General features: G+C 43.1%; 1 protein-coding gene across 4 annotated transcripts in view; it reads left to right on the top strand.

Annotated features, from left to right (window-relative positions):
• The window catches only part of NEK10 (NIMA related kinase 10), a 108,264-nt gene that overhangs the window by 29,408 nt on the left and 52,069 nt on the right, over window positions 1–26,787 (top strand). For all 4 annotated transcript variants that reach the window (XM_079947180.1, XM_079947178.1, XM_079947179.1 and 1 more), the window contains exons 16-23: window positions 71–135; window positions 2,101–2,203; window positions 3,294–3,422; window positions 4,073–4,210; window positions 7,534–7,579; window positions 9,693–9,814; window positions 11,375–11,477; window positions 21,968–22,043. In XM_079947180.1, coding sequence (XP_079803306.1) covers window positions 71–135; window positions 2,101–2,203; window positions 3,294–3,422; window positions 4,073–4,210; window positions 7,534–7,579; window positions 9,693–9,814; window positions 11,375–11,477; window positions 21,968–22,043 — 782 coding nt within the window. The remainder of the gene's footprint in view (window positions 1–70; window positions 136–2,100; window positions 2,204–3,293; window positions 3,423–4,072; window positions 4,211–7,533; window positions 7,580–9,692; window positions 9,815–11,374; window positions 11,478–21,967; window positions 22,044–26,787) is intronic.

Here is a 26,787-nt window from a genome sequence, read left to right as displayed (position 1 = left end):
AAGCAGCTAAATGTGGTCGGTAATGCTTCTGCATAGAATTACCTTAATGTATTCATTTCCCTCTCTCCAGTGCTATGCCTTCAGAGCCCTGCGATTCCTTTTCAGTATGGAAAGGAACAGACATCTCTTCAAAAGGTATGCAAATTTAATATTAGAAGAGATTAAGCTCTCAGAATGTTCACTTGAGTTACAACAAAAAGCCTGCAGGTTAATGCTTAGCGTTAGGCTTAAGTCTTAGTTAGATTTACTGTTTTGTAGCTGGGGGAACCGAAAATGAGATGGTTGACATTGCTGTCCATAGATGTCTCTGCAAAGAAAATGTAACTGTGTTTTAGGACCAGTTCAAAAGCTCAGCTGCCACATGGAGATCTCTAGAAACATTTCTGGCACCTCTGCGTCGGGGGCAGTAACATTTCATTGATCTGCTCATTTATATTTTTTAAAGGATTTGTATTTCAGACATTGCCAAATGTCACTGAAGCAGTTAGAAACTGATTTACGGTAGGATAAGTACAGCAAGAGGGACTTTGAAGTATGTCTGGGAACTGTAAATGTGAGGTGTTGAATGCATTCACTCTGAGGACCACAGTAATATCATCATTAAAAGAGAGGAGTTAAGAATGCACTGGAATTAAATGGCACATCCTGGGCTGTAGCTGACAGAGGATGATGGCTGAACCTAAAGATTGACTAGGGTGGACAAGAAGCCTGGAGAGATTATTAACCAGAGCATTAATAGGCTAACAAATAGAAGGCTGGAAAGTCTCTCTCTGTTCTTCCCATGGCAGATATGCACATAGGGACAGATTTGCCCATTTTTTCTAAACTATTGATTATATACTGCTTAGACTACATGGTACAGTTTCACGATTAAGCCCCTTTGTGGGAAGAAACAACGATTGTACCAGAACAGTGTCCGGGTCTTGACTCACGAGTTGATGTTGCTTTTACCAAATACATGAGTGACTCTGAAGAAAATGACTACTGTAATTTATTTGTTTGCCTGTTTATGCTCCTTATCACGGAGCAGTTGCCCTTGGTGATATATTTTTGTCTGACAAGAAGATAACATGCCTGTTGTTCTGGGACCTGATCAAGGAAATTCCTATTTATTTTTGGAGTGAAGTGTACCTCCAATTTCAATTGAAGAGAAAAACAGCTCAGTCATCAGTTTGGAAACATTGCAGTCGAATAATGCATTAAAAATTGTGCGCTCTTTCTCTTTCTTACATTTCTTACATTTAATATTGGCTCAAGATAGAGAACCTTCATGTGATCAGATGCTGAGCAGATATTTCAGACGTTTGGGGTTCAGCATGGACTTTTAGCACATAGAAGTATTTCCATCAGCCTTCTGCATCAGTGTCATAACATGATTCATATAACTTTTTTTGAAGCATAAATGGAATTAGGGATAGCAGCTTTCCTGTTTAAAAACATGTATTTTCTTTTCCATCATTTTCAGTGTTTCTAAAACTAAATGCAAGGCCATCTTTCTAGTGAGGTCAAATTAATTAGCAGAATGTCATGCTCATTGACTGTATTTCTACTCTGAATAAACAACCCTTGAAAAGACGCTTGTGGGGTTCAAAGGCTGGCTGTTCTGAAGCTACTATCTGAGCCAATAAAATAGACAATCTGTTCTGTTTCTTGTGTTAATGACATGGCTACAACTCCTTAATATTAAATTTATACTGGCAGAATATAACTGTACTATATAAGAGCTACAGGATTTTTTAAATGTTAAATGGTATTTGGTTTGAAGATAGGGGATCTGACCAGTCCAGAGGTGTCCAACCAGTCACTCCTTCAGCTGTTGCTGTTGAGGCTACAGCTCCCATCTTCCGTTGCCACTGGCCATGCTGACTGGGCCTGGTGGGAGTTGGGAACCAAAAACATTTGGAGAGTCATATGTCGACCACCCTTTCTTTATCTCCCTAAAATCCCTGTGGTCCTTATTAACACAATTTTGTCCCTAGAAAACCAGTGAAGCAATAAGAATTATTATTCAGCGAAGTGAAATTAGACATTTCCCCCGCAATGTAATTGGGTATGAACTTTATGCGGCATTCTATAAATAAATAGTTTTGCATTTTGTAGGCTCTTCCCTACACACTTGTTTGAGAGCTTCATTGACATTGGGCATTATGTTCGGGAGATAAGTGCTTATGAAGAGCTGGTATTGAAGCTAAATGCATTACTGGTAAGTAGTAAATGTTTGCTTACTTCCTTAGTCACACTAACACACTGCTAAAAAAATTAAGCTTACCCTATCTTAAAAATACTCATTGTTAATGAAGAGATCTTCCAAAAAATAAAAAATAAAGTTTCATAAACACGTGGGCTTAGGCATCTCTCCAATCGAAACGGGTGGCAGGCTATGGGATAAAGGTGGCTAACCTCCAATACAGGGGCAGAATCTGCCCCGACCCCAATATTCCTGATCCTCTAGGACCCCACCAAATTTAGTGAAAGCAAAATATTGGGGTGTGCAGAGCCCAGTAGCCTGATCATCATTTCGATCATTTGATGAGCAGAGATGGGGTGATAACCCTCAACAGTGGCGTAACGTTGTTTGCTGGTGCCCAGGGCAAGCATGTGTCCACACCGGATGGGAGGGGAGTGTTAGCCTAGCCTTCGCTGCTGTAGTAACCCCATCCCCACCAGAGCAAAGTGGTGCCATGCTGAGCCACTTGCCCACCTTGCAGAAGGAAGCCCGGCTGGCCAATGTCACCATTGGTGGGCAGAGAGGAACACCAGGTTGGCCACACTGGGGGTCCCTGGTTTGTGTCCCCTCAAAAATTGTGTGCCTGGGGCCACACACACGCTTGTGCTCCCCATGATATGCCCCTGGCCCTCCATCCTCAGCTGATTTGCATGGGAGGAGTGCTTTGTGCCTGTTTGTGTGTCTGCTGTTGTGCATGTTGTGTGTCAACTGCACGTATGAGACTGTGGTGGCCACACTGCTTTTGGCCGCACCCAACCACTAGGATGTGTTGCTTGGGGGGGTGGATATGACCCTTTGGAAAAAAAGACTTGGTCACTCCTGCCCTAGGACAAACGACAAACCGCATAGCCAGCTTTTTCATCTATGTTCTCTTGCTGTCGGAGCTTGACACATCAGCACAATAGCCACGGAAGGGTTCTTGGGTTCTGCGAAAGAATTAGATGACCAGTGAGGGAGAAGGTGATCTCTAAAGCATATAAAGCCCATGTTGTTAGCCCAGACCAATGTTCTGTTAGCGAAAGATTGCATAAATCAAAACAAGTCTTTTAACTCATTTCATGACTAGGAGGATGAAGTGAAGCAAATTGCGGAAAACATTGAAGACATTAATCAGAACAAAGCACCTACGAAATACATTGGCAATTATGCAATATTAGACCATCTTGGCAGTGGAGCGTTTGGAAGTGTTTACAAGGTAAATAGGCTTTGGGATATGTATCAGATCTTGCCATGCATTTATATACTTTCACTCGACCCTTGCCTGTGATGTTATTGCAAATTTGTTTCACTCTTTTCCCAGCTGTAAAGGTGGACCATATGCTGGTTTACATTGTTACACAGAGCCTTGGTCTGCTGGCCCCACTATTTCTCTGGACCAGGCTGTCCCATGATCCCCCTCCAGTTTATTCAAATGCAAAATGGTGCTTAGAAGGGCTATCTTTCAGCACTTGCCCCCCTCCTCAAATCTTCAATGTGTGTCTAGCGATACCGGTGCTATTATATGGGATTCCTGTAAAGATTACTGACATAATATAGGTCAAGTACTTTAAATAACTTGCAATGCATTATATGAACACAAAATAGTATTTGTTCTACCGTGATGTAGTGCATCTGAGTAGGCTTTAGACCCCCAATTTCTGCATAGATCTGTTACTATTTTCTTTCATATACTCAAATGTCACATTTTGATTGCCCTATGGAGGCTTCAGTGAATTTCAAGCTGGTTGTTAGATGCTTTAAAAAAAAGGACGTTTCTTAAAATAGACACAGTACAGTTAGTTTTGATGAACAAATAGTGCTTGTTTTAATCTTGTTCCTTATCTGTTGTTCTTAACCCCCACATAGGTTAGGAAACGCAGTGGTCAGAACCTTCTAGCGATGAAAGAAATTAATTTACATAATCCAGCATTTGGAAAGGACAAAAAGGACAGAGACAGCAGTGTGAAGAACATTGTCTCTGAACTAACTATAATAAAAGAGCAGGTGAGTCAAAACATACCAGGAATAAGTTTCATCGAAATTAGTGGAGTTCTCTTCCAAACAGTGGTATGGTACTTAGGTTTTTGAATGCCAACCGGAAAGTAACTTGCTTACACTGATGATGCTTTGTTTTGTTTTTAAGTACCTTCACACCTCTAATAATAATGCTCTTAAATATCATACTGAATACGTTGCTGTGATATGTGCCAATTGTACTTGTGTTAAATACAAAAATAAAACAGCATCAGTGGCAACCATTTCTGTGAAGGTTTTCTACACCAGTTGAACTGAATGAGCATTTGTAGTTGGTTAGCCAATCCAGAGGAAGCTGGAAGAAGTGGGATTTATATTCGCAGTCGCCATCTTAAATTGATTTTTAATGGTTTTTAAGCATGTCTGGGACACGGGTGGCATTGTGGGTTAAACCACAGAGCCTAGGACTTGCCGATCAGAAGGTCGGCGGTTTGAATCCCCGTGACGGGGTGAGCTCCCGTTGCTCGGTCCCTGCTCCTGCCAACCTAGCAGTTCGAAAGCACCTCAAAGTGCAAGTAGATAAATAGGTACCGCTCTGGCGGGAAAGTAAATGGCGTTTCCGTGTGCTGCTCTGGTTCGCCAGAAGCGGCTTAGTCATGCTGGCCACATGACCCGGAAGCTGTACACCGGCTCCCTCGGCCAATAAAGCGAGATGAGCGCCGCAACCCCAGAGTCGGCCACGACTGGACCTAATGGTCAGGGGCCCCTTTACCTTTACCTTTAAGCATGTCTGACTTGCAGCTCTACCAGTTTGTTATTGAGGTTACTTCCTCATTCATTTCCATGGAGGTCACAGTCCTCATACATGGCAAAGATATCCACATGGAGGAGATAACCTTTCCATTGAAGGAAATGGGGAAACCCATTCTCACGTAAACATTAGAGAGCGATGCATCTGCATCAGGGTGAATGCACGTTAAGATCCAACAGAGAAAATGTGCTCAGGCAATTCAAATGCTCAGTGCGAGCATATGCAAGACCAAGCATTTCCTGACCCCAGTTGCCAGCCCAGCAACTGTAATTTCACACTGTGACTTGAGGAGTAAAAAAAAAAGAAAAGAAAAAAGGATCAAACCTCAACAAGAAAATGCACCGACAGCAATTTGGTTTTTTTGGGTTAGAACACCTTGTGTTCTGATTTAAACTCAATCAGAACTAGCTTGCAAGTAACATGACTTTTATTTCAATGCATATTTTGAAATAGAATTGCTATTTCAACGTATTTTCCAGTTGAAACGTTTTACTTGTTTGTTCTTTGGACTGTGTGTAAAGAGTTGTACCCTAATGGAACCACGGAAGCGAAAAAGTTGCTCTATTACCTACGCAGTATATATATATGTCATGCTACAACACTTGGCAGTCGCCAGGTAATGACAGGGTGCCAATACCGCTTTGTTTTTCAGGTTCCTATTTTCCCTGCTTTAGGGAACAGAAATATTTTCCAGTTACATTTGCTTTCCCCCACATAACCTCTAGCTGTAATGAGCAGGGGGCAAATTTCAGCAGGAAAACATGATATGGGAGAGTGTTACAAATTATTCCGCCCCTGAATTGTGGACCTGGTCGGAATAGCTGCTCCCCACAGCTGCTTTTGGTTTGTAAAGAAAGAGCACAGAATCCCAATGCACTATTAAAGTAATGGGATGCGGGTGGTGCTGTGGTATAAACCACTGAGCCTCTTGGGCTTGCTGATCAGAAGGTTGGCGGTTCGAATCCCAGCAACGGGGTGAGCTCCTGTTGCTCTGTCCCAGCTCCTGCCAACCTAGCAGTTCAAAAGCATGCCAGTGCAAGTAGATAAATAGGTACCGCTGTGGCGGGAAGATAAACAGCGTTTCTGTGCGCTCTGGTTTCCGTCACGGTGTCCCGTTGCGCCAGAAGTGGTTTAATCATGCTGGCCATATGACCCAGAAAGCTGTCTGGGGACAAATGCTGACTTCCTTGGCCTGAAAGCGAGATGAGCGCTGCAACCCCATAGTCGCCTTTGAATGGACTTAACCGTCCAGGGGTCCTTTACCTTTACCTATTAAAGTAACATCTAGTTTAACCCCTAAATACCGTAGAACATACATGAAGGACCATTATTAAGCTAGCTATCATGAAGTCTTGCTAGACATTCATTAAGCTGGAGTCTCATGGATTTCACGTGCTTAGGGTCACATTATGAGAACCAGTTTCTCATATCCTTTTTCCTGCTGAAATATATGAAAATGCATCTAAGACATAATGTGAAAGCGACTCTATGTGTGTGGTGGTGCTCACATAAGGAATTTGTGTGCCCTTTTCATGTTGCACTGGGCAAACTCTATTGGTATTTGCAGCTTTACCCTTCCCTCTTCTCCCCCTTGCAGACCCCACAAATCCAGATGGTCCCGCAATCGCCCAGAGTCAATTGTGTGTGTGTGTGGGTGTGACTGGAATGGGGTGGGAGGAGCTGAATGTGAAGTCCCCTTGTGCACTGAGTGGAAGTCCATTTCACTCTCACACAGAGACCATGGAACATTGCTTGCTGTGCTCACCTTTATTTTATAGTGGTACCTCGGGTTAAGTACTTAATTCATTCCGGAGGTCCGTTCTTAACCTGAAACTGTTCTTAACCTGAAGCACCACTTTAGCTAATGGGGCCTCCTGCTACTGCCACGCTGCTGGAGCACGATTTCTGTTCTCATCCTGAAGCAAAGTTCTTAACCCGAGGTACTATTTCTGGGTTAGCGGAGTCTGTAACCTGAAGCGTATGTAACCTGAAGCGTATGTAACCCGAGGTACCACTGTATTTCTCTTCCTTGAAATAGAACAACCCTTACATAGGAGACAATGAAATATTTGAGGGGACTGCACCCCCCCTAAGTTGATGGGCGTTGCCATTGCACCACGTCATGTGATTGATTATGCGGGGCAGTGCTTACCTGGGCCTGCTCAATATTGTATTCAAGTTGGCCCCTCGAGTTACCCCCCCTTTTTTTAAAGCATTCTGCAAAGTAGGCCATAAAGAGACCAAATACCGATAAAAGGGGAGAGAAAACCTTACTAAAGAGAACTGAGCAATTTTGGGGAGTACAGTATTTCCATAGGCAGTACAGAGAAGGCAGACGTTATGGTTATCTCTTACTGATTCTGGCCACAATATCTTAAATAAAGAAGTGATTCCTGCACAGTATTAAAGGTCAAGATACTGTGCTGGTGTTCACAGTCTTCAAACGTATTTGCCATAACTGCCACCAAGAGGAACATTCTGAAGATATGATACAAATGGATGTTCCATCTAACCATAACTGTATACATTATTTTTATTGTAGCTTTATCATCCTAATGTCGTACGATATTACAGAACCTTCTTAGAAAGTAAGTATGCACTTTCAGGGCTACATTCCATAACGAGTATATTGTTATAATAAGATTAAAGGGGAAAAAAGATAACTACAAAAAGAAAATGATCTATATATTTTCTGTTGTCGTCAGGAAGCTTATATTCTAGCTGCAGCCCCCACATTAGGAGACCTGGGAAAAATTGATTTGATTTCAGGTGCAATCCTATACCTACTTACTTGGGAGTAGGGCTTTTTTTCAGCCAGAACTCAACGAACTCAGTTCCGGTACCCCTCAGGTGGGCGCCATTGCCATTATAAGAGAACAAGGGAGGCATTTGTGGTGAGTTCCAGCACCTCTTTTTCTAGAAAATTAGCACTGCCTGGGAGTAAGCCACATTTAACCCAGTAAACCTTACTTCCGAGTAGACATGTATAAGATTGTGCTTTAGTCAGGATTCAAATAGAAGGCGAGAGACTTGAAGCATCGGTATATAGGCGGGATTATGTCAGGTCTGGGACGCGGGTGTTGCTGTGGGTTAAACCACAGAGCCTAGGACTTGCCGATCAGAAGGTCGGCGGTTCGAATCCCCACGGCGGGGTGAGCTCCTGTTGCTTGGTCCCTGCTCCTGCCAACCTAGCAGTTCAAAAGCACGTCAAAGTGCAAGTAGATAAATAGGTACCGCTCCGGCGGAAGGTAAACAGTGTTTCCATGCGCTGCTCTGGTTCGCCAGAAGCGGCTTAGTCAGCCTGGCTGTACGCCGGCTCCCTCGGCCAATAAACCCCAGAGTCAGCCACGACTGGACCTAATGGTCAGGGGTCCCTTTACCTTTACCTATGTAGGTCTGGAAATAAAAATCTGCATTGTATCCCACTAATACCTGTTCAGGGTAATTGAATGGACGGAAGTTAGTCATGTCATTTTAATACATCTACTCTGACTAGGAGCGATGTTGGATACAATCCTCTATTTTTCCTGCATGCTTTCCTTTAGAGGTTGTTGAGGATTTTGGCCTAGGTGAATAAGATGTAGATAAAATGTTTGCAAGGATGGAGACATAAACCGTAGGCTGTGTGTTCCTTGTGCTAGAGGCCAGATGCCGTTGATGTTCCAGGTGGCTCATAACTCTGAACCGATCTCTGTGGCTTTCACTTGGACCTTGTTGACCACCATTAGTGTAACCAGGACTTTTTAAAAGGGTATACAGTACTGACACCTCTTTTTGTTGTTCTTAAGAAGTGCGCCACTTACTGTAACAACTTCATGGTGAGTACAGGCACCTAGTTGTCTAGAAAAAAAGCACTGAGTATAACCCAGACAAAGACTAGCCCAACTTATAGTATTGTGGATGCTTTAGATTTGCTAGTTATTTATGTATGCTACTACTGCGGCCTGTATTTTGTTAGCCCAGTAATGGAAAACAAGTGAAGTCCCAACTAAAGAAGAATGGCAACTTAAACTGATGGAATATGCACAGCTTGCGGACTTAACATATAGAATAAGAGAACAAGAAGAACCTATGTTTAAAGAAGATTGGAAAATGTTTATTGAATATATGGGGGGAAATTGTGTACACTTGAAAACATTGGCAGCATTAAGATAAATTCAACAGTGTAAATAAGTTTTGATGGATGTAATAAAGGAACACTGAATGGTTTAGTTTATGTAAAATATGCAGAGATTTATGATTTGCAAAATGAACCATGGAAAGAGAAGAAGGGAAGTCACTGATATTTTAAGGGTGTTTAAATGAGTATTCTAAATTCAGATTTGGGTGCTTCATAGGGGGCCATAGAGAGTGGGGCAGGATGAGAGGAATGATAAGTTTCTCTTGCACAAGTGGGGCACCACAGCTGAATGCCACACAGTGTTTTGTACTGGTCCAGTTTTAGGGATTTTTGAGAAGGCACCATTGTAAGGGTTTAACCATTTAATCATTTTCTTCTGGTGGTACAGATCCCTCTGCTGTTACATTCCTGCCAGAGTAGCGGTAAGCCACTTAGTCTGCCTATACAGGAATCATTGGTCAGACTGGATTCCAAAATGCTCAGGGGGTATACCTGGATAATGCCTCCTCGCCAATCACTGGGCACATAAATGAAATGTTTCCTCTTGTTTTGCTGCTTCTATTTCATTTTGTTGCTTTTAGGTGACAGGCTGTACATAGTCATGGAGCTCATAGAAGGGGCACCGCTGGGAGAACATTTTCATTCTTTGAAGGAGAAGCAGCAACAGTTTACAGAAGACAGACTATGGCACATATTCATTCAAGTAAGGACCTGCGCATATCTTCGTTGCTTTTCTTTGTCTTGCTTTTTGCTGCTAGGATAGTCATTCATCGCCGCTTATCAGTCAGGGATCTGTCCTTTTGCACTTTGCAAAGTGCGTACATGTTGCCTGCGCTATGCAGTTGATGATATATTGCGCCCAAGGTGGGATAAACTAAATGTCACTGGTGCTGAAGCATATTACAACGGAGCTTCTTAGATGAGGCAGTGCAGACAATGTAAGATTCTGGTGATCGTCAGCAGAAGTGAAAATGACAAAGCTTGCTGTACACACCACCCCTTCCCTTTTCTGAGAAATGCACAGGAACACAGGACTCCACCAGAAGCAATGTCATCTCTGTCCCAGCCCACCTCCCAGATACAAAGCTAAGAGGGCTGTGCATGGGAACCCAGCAATCTGACTTATGTCATTGGTCCATTAGCCCAATATTGTCCGTGTTGCTTGTTGCAACAGGCGCAACGGCTCTTTTCCCCCTGGCACCGTTGGGCCCGTCCACTCATTTAAATATAGTGCACCCACCTCACAGAATACCACTTCCACAAATTCTCTCAAACTACCTCAGGTTATCTTGTGGGGGACTTGCGTGAGGGAAAACTTAGTAATTTGGAGTCTCAGGCAGGATTTGTTCAAATAAACAATAATGATTTTATTTAACAAGGAAGTTTATGACCTGAGTGGATAAAACTTAGGATACTTCAGTTTACAATGTTATTTCACTTCAAGGTTTTCTCAGTTGTTTCACACTTAATACTTTGGTTCTTAACTTAATACTTTGGTTCTTAATAAGGTGGTGCTTTCTGTCAGTTACACACCCCTTAGACAACCCTACTCCTGAGGTACTCCAATTAATGGACCCAAGGTTTCACTGGTTTGGGAGTCTTCTCCTACTAGAAGAATCTCTCCCCTCCTGACTGGAATGAGACCTAAGTAGACTGTCTCTTTACAGCTTCTAGTTCTCCTGTCTCAACCTCAGCCTCCCAGTTAATTCCTGGCCTAATTACTCTTACAGGACACCACACACTATCCTTCACACTAAGCTCAGAGACTCTTTTCTCTAGCTTGTGATATTTCTCTAGCTTGTGATATTTTCCTCAGAGTGGATGTTTCTACCCAGAACCAACTCTCACTCCCTATCTTCCTACCTATCCTCCCAACCTCAATCCCAACCTACTCCAAAACCTCCTCCCAACACTCCCTCCAAAACTCACAAACTGCCTCCAAATCCTCTCCTTTTCAACTCCCGCCTCCCTGAACCTCGGCCAATCAGAGGCATAGAGAAAAGAAAAAGAAAATACTTGGGGACCCAACCTGCCCCAGCAAAAATAAACTTTTCCATCACACCTCTCACAGGAGCTTTACTGTTGAGCTACAGCCCCTCCCTATAGCAAATGGCTTTCTTAAATGGTTTTGTGCTCCAAAGTTTAGTTGCAACTCTTCCTGTAAGACGCTTGCTCGTCACGTCCCCAGGTTCTAAGCTACCCCTTGATTATTGCTGGTGAATATGGCCTTGCATTTGTGCTAAGACTTTTCTTTGTTGTAAAGCTGTGTTTAGCTCTTCGGTATTTGCACAAAGAGAAGAGAATTGTCCATCGAGACCTCACTCCAAACAATATCATGCTGGGAGATAAGGATAAAGTAACCATCAGTAAGTTCTAGTTTTGTAACCTTGGACTGTTTAAGTAGAAAGTGATTTCTTTCCATTGTGAATTGCAGTAAATTAATTCAGAATAAATGACATCACCAAACAATTTCTAATGCATATCTACAAGCGAAACCTTTTCTTTCCAGACAATACTATACTGTTTGTATCTTTCCTGTGTATGGGGAAACTAATGCATTTCTTCTGCGTTATTGCTTTATTATTTAAATCCTTCTGTTGTTCATAGTTCTCGGGCTTGCTTCTGTTCTGTTTTTACACTCTTGTGGTTTCCTTCTAGTCCAGGTGCTTCATTTTGGTTTTCTAAAAAAGGGAACACTATTTGCCACAGCACATTTTTGTTTTTCAAATTAGTAATGCTGGCCTTTCTCCAAAAACTTCAGGGTGACAATTGCTCTGTTTGGATGATCAAATTCTGGCTTAATAAGCCAGGGTGCGCACAGAGTTATTGTCTCTGTAGTCTGCTTTTACTTTGCACAACTAGTAAAACAAACCAGGAAGCTGTAGTTTACTCTGGCTTTCTATTTTGCGAGAACTGGGAACTATGGGTGGACTTTCAAACTAGACAGGATTTGGATGCCAACATTAAACCATGGAACCAAGAATCATGGTTAAGGGTTTTCAATCATGTTGGAATTTGGATTCCAAATCCTGTATTGTTGGGAAGCCATTAAACATAGTTTTCAGTTCACATGTAAGGAGAAGCTGTGGTTAACTATGTTCCTTTGGGGTTTTCCTTGATCGTGTGGAGGTAGGAAAAAAGTGGGAACAAGGAGTCTTTATGCCAAATTTGTACATATTTTGGTTTCTTAATCCTTGATGTGATTTCTTGAACATGGGCAGGATTCACAATCCAGTAATGATATCAGCTCAAATATATACACCTTATTTAAATGTTATGTACACCCACTGATGCATAGTTTTGGTGGTTAGAGGCACACCCAGTGCCTTGTTTCCCTTCCAAACATAAGGAGAAAATAATTCAAATGGGCTCAATGTCATTGCAACTTCCTTTGATGTAAAATATACTTTCAAAGGGCCAACTGTCCAACGTTTATCCAGACTGAGGCCAGATTTGTGTCAAGTGTGTTTGCTACTTGGCGAACAGTTGTCGAAGTGGGAATGGAATAAGTGGATGGTGGGCAGTTGTGGGTGATATTGACCCATTATTGAATTAGTTTCAGTATCTGTTTGACATATCCTTCAATGGCACACAACTGAGTCCATATTCATTCAGCCTGGAGTGGATACTGTTGAGATGAAAGTACCCCCTTGGTGTGTGTGTGTGTGTTTGTGTGTGTGTGTGAGAGAGAGAGAGAGAGAGAGTCTCAGTATTTAATTAGGCAGAAGGAAGGAGAGAGAGGTAATCTTCACTCTGGTTGCAAGTTAGGAATTTAATAATTCTTCATTCAATTAATTTGTTGCTTGGCGTAGGGCATGTGTCTCTGAAAGTTGGTAGCATGATTTAGGTTAGTGTGCTGTAATAATGATATCTTAGATGAAGAACAAATAAGTACTGTGGGATTGGGGGGGGAGCATTAGCTTTGTTTCCTTTGGGGCAAACGAGCTTTCTTAATGTTTCCATTTCTCATTTAGGCTTCATGAATAATTAAATAGTGTGATTATGAGCTTCTGAGCCTGTGTTTAAGTCATTGCGCACTTACAGCCAACCTCCTCTCCCCCCCCCCCCCCCGCAACAAACCTCGAAAAGACAAGGCTTTATCACATTAATAGCTAAATAACCATCAACTGTAATTGAACCATTTTGGGAATGGTTGTCTTGTCTTCTGCATCTTCGGAAGATGTAGAGCAGCATAAAACCCAGTAGGTTGGATTAGGAAGAATTAAGTGTGCTTTGAGCATAGCAAATCATGTGGCGCTTTGAGATGCCAATAAACATATCACATCTCTTCCATGAAGGTTGTGAAATTGCGAGCTCTTGATTAGCCCTTTAAGCCAGAGGTGAGGAATCTCTACTCCTCTATATGCTGTTTGACTACATCTCCCATCATTCCTGACCATTGGCCATGCTGACTGGGGCTGATGGGAGATGGAGTACAGCAACATCTGCAGGGTGGAAGGCGCCTCATCCTTGTATTAAATGGTGCACTCCTTTATTTGCCTGTGCGCAGCCACAAGAACACTAGAAGAGCCTGCTGGATCCGGCCAATAGCCCATCCAGTCTAGCATCTTGTTCTCACAATGGCCGCAACCAGATGCGTGTGGGAAACCAGCAAGCAGGATTTGAGCATAATAGCACCATCCCCTCCTGTGGTTTCCAGCAATTGAGCAACATCTCCATCATGACTGGCAGATATTTTATATGTATATATGCAGGTTAATTATGTGTCCAGGGCAGCTGTCTGCCAGCTCCACCTGGTACGCAGGCTAAGACCCTACCTGTCCGCAGACTGTCTCGCCAGAGTAGTGCATGCTCTAGTTATCTCCCACTTGGACTATTGCAACACGCTCTAGGTGGGGCTACCTTTGAAGGTGACCCAGAAACTGCAATTAATTCAGAATGCGGCAGCTAGACTGGTGACTGGGAGTGACCGCCGGGACCACATAACACCGGTCCTGAGAGATCTGCATTGCCTCCCAGTACGTTTCCGAGCACAATTCAAAGTCTTGGTGCTGACCTTTAAAGCCCTAAACGGCCTCGGTTCCCTCATTGCGAGAAGTGAGGTTACAGGGAACCAGACAGACGGCCTTCTTGGTAGTGGTGCCCACCCTGTGGAACACCCTCCCTTCAAATGTGAAGGAAATAAGCAGCTATCCTATCTTTAAAAGACATCTGAAGGCAGCCCTGTTTAGGGAAGTTTTTATTTTATTATTTTATTTTTATTTTATTATTTAATGCTGTATTGTTTTTAACACTCTATTGGGAGCCGCCCAGAGTGTCTGGGGAGACTCAGCCAGATGGGCGGGGTATAAATAATAAATTAAATAATAAATTATTATTATTATTATTATTATTATTATTATTTTATACACACTGCCTTAGATGCAATTTGCAATATTTGAAGAGATGGCCCAATGCCATTTTCTATATGTGATAACCATGGAGGGTGTTAGCAGTGCCCCTGTGCAGTAGTACACCTGTGCTAACAGGTAGGGTTGGAGCATAGGGACAATGTGATATCTTTATTTCATTTTTATTGAACTTGCCTTCCAAGGATCTCAGGGTTGTGTACATGGTTCCCCTTCCCTTCCTTTTATCCACACAAAGACTCTCCTCCCTGGAAGAGAGGGGAGTGGTTGTGGGCGGGAGCCCGAGCACCGCCCCTAGCAGGGGGTGTTAGCCCCCTGCCTCCACCTCACCTGGCTGGCGCCCACGCCCCTCTGTAGGCATCCAACCAGGTGCCACAGAGGGGGCGTGTTCGGCAGCCTTTTGCTGCAGCGACAGCCTCTCCCCGGCCTCATTCTTTGCCGTCGTCTCATCGCGAGACGAGACAATAATATCCACACAATAATAACCCAGTGTGGTACTTTAGGGTGAGAAACAACTGGCTGGAATGGTCAATCATATCTCAGCTCAATAAGCCCACATTTAAACAAGCCCATACACAGAGCCCCTTCGCTTCTCCCTCTGTGGTATAAGAAACCAATCCAGGAAGTCTCTAGTCATAATGTCCCATTTTGCCTGAATGAGAAAACTGTTGTTGCCAGCTTTGGAACAAACCAGGATATCAAACCATGGTTTTGAAGTTGGCTTAATATCCTGACTTGTTCCGAAGCTGGTAATCATAGTTTCTAAGTTCAGATTGAATTCTCCTACACTGGTAAAGTGTACCTGATCCCATAATTTGTACAGTGATTGACTTGAACCACAGACTAACATTCTGTTAAATATATGGTTTATAATTATGATTCTGCTGCTGATTTTAAAAGTAAAAAAAACCTGTCATTAGATTTGTGTATCATTAATGTGTTTTGCACTTTTTTGTTATTTTATGTTTCGGTTGAATATATACTTATAGTAAGGTTTTGAATATAAATTTATAATAAGGTTCCCTGAGGCTTTGTGGGGGAATGTTACAAAGCAGGGTTAAAATCTAGATAAAGATAAAATACATAAAGCATTATGAATTTCATTTATTAGTGCTTTTTATGAAAAGCAATCTCAAAGCAGCTTGCAGCACAATACAAGAATTAAAACCAATACGAAACTGGAACAAAATAGAAGCTGAAAACATTCATATACCTAAAAAGCAGTCTAACACATCCTACCCATTGAGGGAGCCACAATATCTAAAACTCACTGAGTTAAAGTCCAAAAACCTGACTGAAAAGAGAGGCCGTTGGCTTGTGCCTAAAAGCAGCTGCCCTGACATTATGGAGAGTAACATTTAAATCAGGCCATGCCAACAGCCGATACCAAACCCTTGTCTACTCATAAGTAAGTCCCATTGTGGAAGACAGGAGGGCCTGGCACGCTCTGGTCCATGGGGTCACGAAGAGTCAGACACGACTAAACAACAACAACAAACTAGAATAACTTCCACAACTTTTATTCTGTTTTAAACATTTTGCAGTCTCTCGTTCTTCCAGGATTTTTCCTAGTATCATCTTCATGTTAGCGCAGGGATTCTGTTCGTGCTTATATAATATATCTTCTTTTTAAGTAATGTATATATAATTGGCTGGCATCTCTCCAGTCCCCGAAAAGGAAAGGAAAGAGGACTGCTCATTAGTAGATTTGCTCCCAAAGGTAACGCTTTAATAGTGTTCTTCCACAGCTGATTGATGTAAAGGAGAGTGCCAGGTTCCTTATTGTGCATTTCAGAGGCACCGTGTGCTGGTGTCCGGATATAAATTATACAGGATGGAACGCTGTAAGTTTTAATTTATTTGGCTGAATGGAACCAAGTGACATGGAAGCATGCAGCACGAGCAAAATTAAACAGCTGTATTGTCATGTTGCTCAAAGTGCAGGCATGACTCTTGTGCTGCTCAACCATATACACCTGTGTATATGGTATGCCTTCATGAACCTGGTTCCCTCTCCAGATGTTTTGAGCTACAATCAGCCCCTGCAAACAAAGCTGTGGCCTGATGGAGCTGATGACGAGGCTTACAATCTAAAATATCTGGAGAGCGTTGTGTTGGCAAAGCCTGGTCTGCTGTAACAGATGAGAACATTATAGCTAGTGCTCTGCCAAAATCCGTCCTCTGGTTTCTCAGATGTTTTCTTCGCCGGCTAAAGAGGCTTCCATTTTTCTGCCTTATTTTCAGGACAATAAATTATTGAGAATTTAGGTTTGCGATCTCACAATGATTTAAAAAGCATGTTTAAAATCTCATTCCCCCCTGTTATGCCTATCGGTGTGGTTGCTCGAGAGCGAACAGGCAAGATCCCTCACTGGTCTTTTCAAAGGCTTTATTATTGGTGCAAAAACATTTATAATGCAGAACGCCTCTATTCCATGTCTTGCTCAGTCACTAGCAGAATCTGAGAGTGGGCGGTCCTTAAATCTTCCCCAGCAGAGTAGTCTCTTGACCCCCAGGCTACACCTCCCCTCTCTGCGCGAAAGCCTACTGCGCAAGGAAGGCTTGGTAAAGGGGGACCTCCCTCCTCCCCGCTTTGCTCAGGCAAGGTGTCCTGGCACCGCCTTGCATCCTTCGAGCCCTGCATCTCCTCCCCACTAGAGGCGTGGCTACCTTGCTCCGCTGAGGAAGTGCTGCTTCCCACGATCTTTGGAGGCTCTCTGTAATCCAGCTGCCCTTCCACCTCTCGCCTCTGAGCTGATGGCAGTTCCCTGACACCCCCAAAACCAGAAGCATTCCTATTGGGTATTGTGGGAACTGAGATTCCAAAGGATTTAAAGAAAGTATTCATGTACGCCACCAGCAAGAGTTGTGACTGCACAGAACTGGAGAAGGGAGTGTTTACCGACCAAAATAGATTGGTTGACCAAATTAATGGTGTACGCGGAGATGGACAAATAAGAGATCAAACAAAACAAACATTTTAAAAAGATTGGAACATATTCAAACAATATTTGAAAGGCTATCATGGGGAAATTGAAATTCTGACTGTTTTGGAATAACTTCTGTAAGAAAAAAATACTAAAATATAGTGGGGAAACAGGAAAACAAACTCATAGACGTGTTAAGAGAGGCATTCAACGAAGTCAAACTGAGGACCCAAGTAAGAAGGGGAGGGAAGTCGAGTATAAAAGGAATACAAATGAATCAAGCGATTAAGCACAAATTTTTGTTTTTGTTTTCTTTATTATTATTTAGAAATACATGTTTAGCCATAGGAGAACTGAGATGTTATAATGTGATTCTATGAATGTCAATTAAAATAAACCAATAAAGATGATTTGCAAAAAAGAAGAATAGAGTTTAGGTTGGCATAGGACTTTGAGGTTCGCTTACCACCCTCCCACCTCGCCCCCAGTATATATTTTTCCTGTACTCTGCAGTCTCCCTGACTGCCTGTGCTTTCTGATCTGGAAGAGCCCCATGGGAGGAATTACTTCCTGATTCCGTACTCTGGACTTAGATGAAAGTGCAGCTGCCTGCAAAGGTTGCAGAGTGCATGTCCTGGTGAGATGACTTGTAGAATGAAAGGACGGACATTCACAAATTCCCCCTTGGCAATCTCAAAAGCAAGGCAAGCGCATCAAAAACCTTGAACCAGAATTTCCCCTCCTTTTCCATAATTTCCAAATGCAGTCTTTTCTCCTCATTACTTGATGAAGTATTGTGCGCAATACTAATTCTAACACTATACCAGTGGCGTAGCGTGGGGGGTGCAGGGGGGGCCGGCCGCACCGGGTGCAACATCTGGGGGTTAGGGTTAGGGGGCGCAAATCTACGGGTTAAGGGGCGCAAATCCATGGGTTAGAGGGCGCAAATTACTTGCCTTGCCCTGGGTGCTGCCAACCCACGCTATGCCACTGCACTATACAGATGTTATGGGCATTCCATCCTACGGTCCTCTGTGTCATTATATCACTTCAGATTGCATTTGTGGATTTGAAACATTGTCAAAGCTTGCCTAGTAAGAGAGTAGTCATGCCTTGCACAAGGAGGCATTTTACTGTTTGTGTTTTTACCTCTTAGAATAGTAGTTTAAGTATGAGACAGGCTGCATTAAAACAGGCAGCCACTGCATGGTGCTGTTGCATTATGTTTAGTAGCCCATCTTCTCGCTCATTCAACCTTTTCCAGTAGAGGATTGGAACAGCTTTTGCAAGGTGCCCAAAACAGCCCTTGAAAAACGTTAGCATGGAATGCAATGGAGAGAAGGCAAGACAGTGGAGTTACTCCAGCCTTGTCTTATTTGGTGCTATGCTACTACTGTAAACTTGCAAGACACCTTTATTTTTCTTTTAATTTTTTACAAAGCTTGTATTAGAACAGAAGAGTGTGTGTGAGTTTTCAAGGTAGCGTTAAAACCTCTTAAAACATTACCTCTAGCTGAACTGATGTGAACATCTAAAACTGGCATCACATCCATCTAAACCCTAAATTGGATGCAGGTGACAAAAGCTTTTCTCGAGTCAGGATAGTATTCCCAGTGGTTGTATAAAGAATGTGGGAAACAGCTACTTGAACAAAGTGACCTGCTTTCATGGAGGTACAGTTGGCTCCATCTCACACCTGTTTTCTTTATTTCTTTTTATAGTGTTTAATGCTGAATGCCAGAGCTCTTTCAATCTGGTTTTTTGTTTGTTTGTTTTGTAAACAGCCTGAAGTACTACTGGTAGTAGCTATGGTATTACAATTGCATATTAATTGGGGAAATAACAGGGCAAGAGGCATAAATGGGCATCATCACAAAACAACACAAATTTTAGCATTTCAGCTATGATGCAAGGTGAAGCAGTAGCTTCTGACAACATATTCAAGGGCTGATGCGATTTTCTTGTGTCCAGTATCCATTTCTCTGTCTAAAAAAATAAAAATAAAAATAAAAATAAACAAAAATAGCTAAGCTTGTCATTTTTCACTTTTCAGAACCGAATAAGCCCGGCACGGAGCATGACCTTTTAGAAGTTTGGCATTTGGATTAACTAATAGGTCATTGCTCTATAGGTTGAAGTAAATGGGAGGATCATTTGATGGTTTGAACACCAGCAGGAAACCAGATTTCCAGTTCTGTCCCGTCCTTTGCCCCCCCCCCCCCCGCTTTGGGCAAATTAGGGTTTGTCGTGTTGTTCTGAGCCTTCTATTTGTAAAATACATATAAACACATATCATAGTATTTCCCTTTTCCCATAGCCTGTTTGCTCAGAAGTCAGTTCCACTGTCTCCCTCCATGGGACTCGCTTACTCGCTTCCAAAAGGTGTGCATAGGCTTGCAGGCTTAGAGAGGTAAATACTGTATATTTGTGAGAGGGAGGGAGTTGAACATGGAAGTATTATGTCAACTTATATCTTAGCATGCGGAACTTCATGGAGGTCAAACAAAATCAGTGAAATTTTGAACTCAGTGGTTAAAATCGATGCAGTTTTGAAAGGTTCAGTCTGCCATCTTGATTCAAAATGGCATCCAGTGGCATCCAAACATAGATGAAAACTTGTTTATTGATATCAGGAACCACAACGATACCTTACGGTTACGATACCTTAAGAGCTGTCCAAATTGTTGCTGGCACTCTTCAGTCTCGAGAGACAATGGAGTGCACCTCTGGAGGTGAGGTCAAATTGCTGGTGAATGACAGTTCCAGCTGTGGCTGCAGAGCCTGGTAACTCATAACTTTTGCCTCCCATGTGTTTTTTCCCCTTCTTTTGTGTTAGCAGCTGAAGTGATCTCTCCAGCGAACAAGCCTGGGCAGTGTGCATGGAGGTCCTGGGCTGCTCTGACAACAAAACTGCACTCTCTACTGTATACAGTGGTACCTCAGGTTACATACGCCTCAGGTTACATACGCTTCAGGTTACAGACTCCGCTAAGCCAGAAATAGTACCTCAGGTTAAGAACTTTGCTTCAGGATGAGAGCAGAAATCGTGCTCTGGCGGTGCGGCCGCAGCAGGAGGCCCCATTAGCTAAAGTGGTGCTTCAGGTTAAGAACAGTTTCAGGTTAAGAACGGACCTCCGGAACAAATTAAGTACTTAACCCGAGGTACCACTGTATATGGAGACAGATATATGGTTTATTTACACATATATACAACCTGAGTCTATAATGGAGGGGCTTCCAGCATTAACTCCCCCAATGGGTCTTGTTTCCTCCATAGATGCAGCCTTGGGTTCAAACAGACATCAAGCATCATGCTCTGCTTCTATGGCTTTTCCACTTCTTTCCTTTAGCACCCTGTAACCTTTTCTGCTTCAAGTCACATCGCAGCCAATGCTAAAACTCTAAACTGTGCCTTTCATTCTTCTCACTATTTAAAAGAGGGAGGAGGTGCTCTACCCATTTCCAATCTGACACATCCTCCCCTCTTTTTCGTTTCCTTAATGGTCCATCATATTTCCCTTCATTCTCTTAATGGTTCCTCACCCCAAGCAATGACCTCATGAGGAAGCTAGCCTGGGGTGATGAACCATTCAAATATAAACTAGTCTGCCTTACATTTTAACCCTTGCTGGATCCAGGGGTTCAAGAGGCTTGATTAAATTCCAACACTTACTGGGTCCAGGAATTTAGGTGAGTTTGGCACCCGCAAACTCATACTTTGCCCTGAGGTAAGAGTTGAAACATAAGCGTCCACTGACATATTTTTAAGTGACCTTTTCAAAGGTTGCACCCTAGGATTGGGCTTCAGGGAATTGCTTCTTTTCAGCTGCTGCCAAGAACAGTAGCTGGAAAAAAGCTTAGATTAAATTCAAAAGTTGCTTAAGTAAGTGTGCCTATAGCTGGTATGTTGTTGAGCTTGGCATCTGTTCAGTTCTAATCTTCATAAATGGATTTTGATATCTATTTAAACTGTGTTTCATTTCCAGGCTGGTGGCATAAGAGCATTAGGACAAACAAATTCTATAAGCATTATATATTGGTATTGAGCCATCTACTGCCTAAAAACTGGCTGGCTTTGCACATCAGAGGAATCTGGGAGGAATCAAGCTACAGTGCTGGCTACATATGAACCAGCTCTTATGGTTTCTTTGGAGAGAAGCCAAACTGTGAATGCTGAGTCATACATAAATGCTAAGTCAGCACTGTAGATTTTTTTTCTTCCAGCTTGGGAAAGGAAAGGGCAGGTGTGTGTGTGTGTGTGTGTGTGTGTGTGTGTGTGTGTGTAATTTGAGCAGTGTGCACTGGCATTCTCGCTCATTCACAGTAAATCATGAATGGGCGTCCCATGACATGCGAACCAGGCCACTCTATGTCATTCATAAAGAGCAGAAATAAGAGTAGAAGATGAGCAAATATTGTTGTATGTTGCCTGATAATGCATAAATGAGGTGGTGGGGATAATATATCAAATATGAGTGAACTTTTTTTTTTGCTCCAGCTATAATCAATAATTGAACCTGTTGAAGGAAAATAAATTTGCTTTGTTTATTTTATTTCCAGCTGACTTTGGTCTTGCAAAGCAGAAACAGGAAAACAGCAAGCTTACCTCAGTCGTTGGAACTATTCTCTACTCCTGGTAAGAAAAAAAAGCCTTTTAGGTCTGTAAATTTGCTGCTAAAATAGAGAATTAGTGACCCCAAATATAATGTAGCCCTTATATAGGGGGCCACTGTTTGATTCAGACAGTTAATTTTCCTAGGATATGTTTGGATTCTTTATTCTTTTTGAGTAAAGCATATCATGACACGCCATCTCATTTTAAAGTGCACGGAATTAAATATATCTAAATTCATGTGAAACAGGCCAGTCTCGACATGCTATCACACTTCATTTTTTTTTTGCTAATTAACTACAGTATCTACTTTAACAGTAATTAGAACCTTCAATTCTCTGAGGCATAGCCTTCTTCTAATTCCCACTTTCCTTGTAGCTCTATTCAAGTTGCCCAGTTATGTTCAGTCTAATGCACAGTATTGTCTTGCTTTTCCTAATCCCAGAAGTTGGTTTTCCACACTTGGGAACTTTCACAGACGGGTTATATAAGCTTGTTCCAAAGAATGTGTCAGTTTGCTGTAGCAGTAGACATCTTAACTGTGAGAAATACTTGAACTATTGTTGGTGACGGACCCACTGGGAATATGTGTGGAAATGTGGTCATCTAAATAGGCTGTTGCTGTGCAGGTGACCAAGTGTTCACCTCAGATTGGCTCCCATGGCTCCCAGTTGCTTTACTATATTCCTTAGAAGCCTCTCTCTGTTGACTCTTCACTTCTTTCAGTCCTATCAGTTGGCTTTCTCTTGGTCATGATAGGGGCTCACTAAATGGTGGAAACATGCATGCCAGTACCTCTTACAGAGGAATGCTTTGCATAAGTGGTCCCCCCCCAATTCTTGCTAATTAAAAAGACAAAAGAGACATTCTTAATCCGGCATTTGTTGTTCTCTCAGGGGTCCGGCCCACAATGATACCTTTTCCCTTTTCCTCAGCTATATACAGACCCAGGGATCCTAGCCATATAGCCCAGCCTCAGCCCTGTATACCTGAAGGAGCGTCTCCACCCCCATCATTTAGCCCGGACACTGAGGTCCAGCTCTGAGGGCCTTCCGGCAGTTCCCTCCCTGCGAGAAGTGAGGTTACAGGGAACCAGGCAGAGGGCCTTCCCGGTAGTGGCGCCCACCCTATAGAACGCCCTTCCATCAGATGTCAAGGAGATAAACATCTACTTGACTTTTAGAAGAAATCTGAAGGCAGCTACAGAGAGGTTTTTAATGTTTGAGGGTCTTTATGTTTTAATATTTTGTTGGAAGCCACACACGGGTGGCGCTGTGGTCTAAACCACAGAGCCTATGGCTTGCTGATAGGAAGGTTGGCAGTTCGAATACCCACAATGGGGTGAGCTCCCGTTGTTCAGTCCCAGCTCCTGCTCACCTAGAAGTTCGAAAGCACGTCAGAGTGCAAGTAGATAAATAGGTACCACTCCGGCGGGAAGGTAAATGGCATTTCCGTGCGCTGCTCTGGTTTGCCAGAAGTGGTTTGGTCATGCTGGCCACATGACCCAGAAGCTGTCGGTGGAGAAACACTGGCTCCCTCGGCCTGTAAGGTGAGGTGAGCAGCGCAACCCCAGAGTCGTCCACAACTGGACTTAACAGTCAGGGGTCCCTTTACCTATGTTTTAATATTTTGTTGGAAGCCACCCAGAATGCCTGGGGCAACCCAGTCAGATGGACGGCATATAAATATAATCATCATCATAATCATCAATCTGGGACTCTGAACCCTGTAATCTAGAAGCACATATACGTTATAGGTGTGATGCCCAAAATATGCCCTATGACCCAAAAAGCAAGCTAAAAGAGCATTTGGTTGTAAGGAATTAATTGTGTGATCCTTTGGCTCTCAGCTAGAATGACTAGTTAAGACAAAAGCAACTGCAGACCAAGCAAACCCACTTGAAACTGACATTGTTCTTGCTATAGGGCCAAGAAAAGAACTTTCTTCATCCCCATTTTTGGGGATTGTTTGCCAGTCTAGACCTCCTGTGTAGAGACGGTAGACTCTGCAAAAAAATTACATAATGGCCCCATAGAAGTGAGATAATTGCATTTTATAGGCTCTGGAGGTACAGTTTATAAGTTCTCTGTTTTAACGAGCAATAAGAAGAAATATTTATTGAGCCAAGGCAGTGAAATAAAATAGTTTTACACATTGCAACAAAAACAGAGTGTTTACAGAGTGCAACATAAACACAAATAAATGAGCACTATTTGCAGCGAATCAAGTATTGGCTCTCTTGGCATTCAGGTGTTGCTTTTAACATAAGAATCTGAGAGAACCACATTTTCCAGTGAATATTGGATAATATTGACAGCAGTGTTCTTGCGGAATTTTCCCTGAAACGTGGGAGGGCAAAAGGAAGAAATGCAGAGTAACTTCTTCATCAGTCTTTTGTGTGTGTGTGGCTTCTCAGTCAGCAGAGGAGTGAAGCATACAGGGTAGAAGGCAAGGTCAGAACTGAAAATGCAACTACATGCCCATCTGGAATGGAGGTGAACCTTCTGGCCAGTTTCAGTTCTGCCTTTTGTGGGAGAGCAGGGTTGATTATTGACTCCTGAATTTCACCTGTCAGTTGTACACTGCTTTTTCTTTCTCTCTTCTCTGTCTGCTCACTCAGCTGTTAGGCAGCAATTTGAGGATCTCTGTGCCCAGACTCCAGGAGCAGGGGTAGCCAAGACCTCCAAGTTATTCCCATGTCTGGGGCACCATGGAATGATTCATTTCCTCCCCTTCCCCACCACTACATTATTGACATAGGTAAAGGTAAAGGGACCCCTGACCATTAGGTCCAGTTGTGGCCGATTCTGGGGTTGCGGCGCTCATCTTGCTTTTATTGGCCAAGGGAGCCGGCGTACAGCTTCCGGGTCATGTGGCCAGCATGACTAAGCTGCTTCTGGCGAACCAGAGCAGTGCACAGAAACGCCGTTTACCTTCCCGCCGGAGCGGTACCTATTTATCTACTTGCACTTTGACGTGCTTTCGAACTGCTAGGTTGGCAGGAGCAGGGACCGAGCAACAGGAGCTCACCCCATCGCGGGGATTCAAACCGCCGACCTTCTGATCAGCAAGTCCTAGGCTCTGTGGTTTAACCCACAGCGCCACCCGCGTCCCCTTATTATTGGCATAGGTACCCCCTGCCCGTACGGGCCAGTCGTGTCCGACTCTAGGGTTGCGTGCTCATCTCGCTCTAGAGGCCGTGAGCCAGCGCCGTCCGGAGACACTTCCGGGTCATGTGGCCAGCGTGACGAAGCTGCAGCTGGCGAGCCAGCACCAGCACAGCACACGGAAACGCCATGTGGCATAATTGGCATAATCACATTAAAATACAGCAGAACACCCAGCAGTGATCAGAAACCAGGCAAGGAGCAATGCAGTCTTGCACATGGCAAGACTTTCTCTGTTATGGTACCCATCTCATCAATCTCCTCCCTTAATGTCCACCTTGCTCCACCCGTGTTTAACTTTCACCACCTAGTTGAAACCTTTGATTTCTTAAAGCAAAGCTTTCAACCTTCCTCCGATTGTTCTCTTCAGCTACTGTATATGTTCCAGCCTGATTGAGCTGTTGTTGTTTATCTGTTTCATAATCTTTAATTTTCTTGTGTGCTCTATGTCCTCTTCCTAGGAATACACTTTACCTTTGGAATATCAGCTGACACTTTTCATTACTATTTGCATTTGAAGCTTTCAGCAAACTGTTAGGAGTGTAATTGCTGCATATGCTAAACAAAGATGTTTCCATCAACACAAGTAATGGCATCACTTCTTTCTGTAAAACAAAGGGAAGAAGAGAGATCCATCATGATGGATGCAAATTGTACATCATTGATGTAGTTCCTTCCAGATGTTGTTGGAGATGCTGCTCCCATTATCCCTAACCATTATCCATGCTGGCTGGGGGGGGAGGGGCTTGTGAGGGTCGAACAACATCTGCAGAGCCCCACTTTGGCTACTCTTGATGTAAATAATAATGAGTTAAAATTGCCCACAATTGTGCCTAGAAGGACAGATAAAAAAAGAAAGCCATGTTTCAAACTCTGAAAACAGAGAGCGATGGGCAGTATTATTATTATTATTATTATTATTATTATTATTATTAAACTTATACACTGCCCTATACCCGGAGGTCTCAGGGCAGTTCACCACAGCATATAAAATCAAACCAAAAGCAGTAACCCAATAAATCCCCCCTCCCCCAAAAAGCCACATTCTAAAAGGGTGTTAGATGTCAATACGATCAACCAAAGGCCTGGATATAAAGGAACGTTTTTGCCTGGTGCCTAAAGATGTATAATGAAGGCGCTGGGCGAACTTCCCTGGGGAGAGCATTCCACAGATGGGGAGCCACTGCAGAGAAGGCCCTGTTCTTTTGTTGCCACCCTTTGGACCTCTCAAGGAGGGGGCACACGAAGGAGGGCCTCAGAAGATGATCTCAGGGACCGGGTAGGTAAATAACAGCAAAAAAGGAAATAGAGGCACAACTACATGTTGAGTTAACAGAAGACATGAGAAGAGGGGTTCTTTAGAAGTCTCCGGGCCAAGTCTAGGATGTGTGTTTTTTGCCATTTGAAGTATGCTTTCTGATAGGAAGCTCTTCCTTGGGAGGCTGAACTCTTCGACACAGGCTGTTCAATCTGGGCTTAGCCCATTTCAGCCTTAAAACTTTCCCTGCCTTACAAAATCCTCTAATATCATCAGTATATCATCCCCACAGTAATAGCTTTTATTATGACCTTTGCACAAAGAATCATCCATTGAAAACTAA

Source organism: Podarcis cretensis, assembly GCF_951804945.1.
Source record: "Podarcis cretensis genome assembly, chromosome: 12".
Taxonomy (NCBI): Eukaryota; Metazoa; Chordata; class Lepidosauria; order Squamata; family Lacertidae; genus Podarcis; species Podarcis cretensis.
Note: the sequence above shows the minus strand (reverse complement) of the source record. Positions and strands in the feature narration are given on the sequence as shown.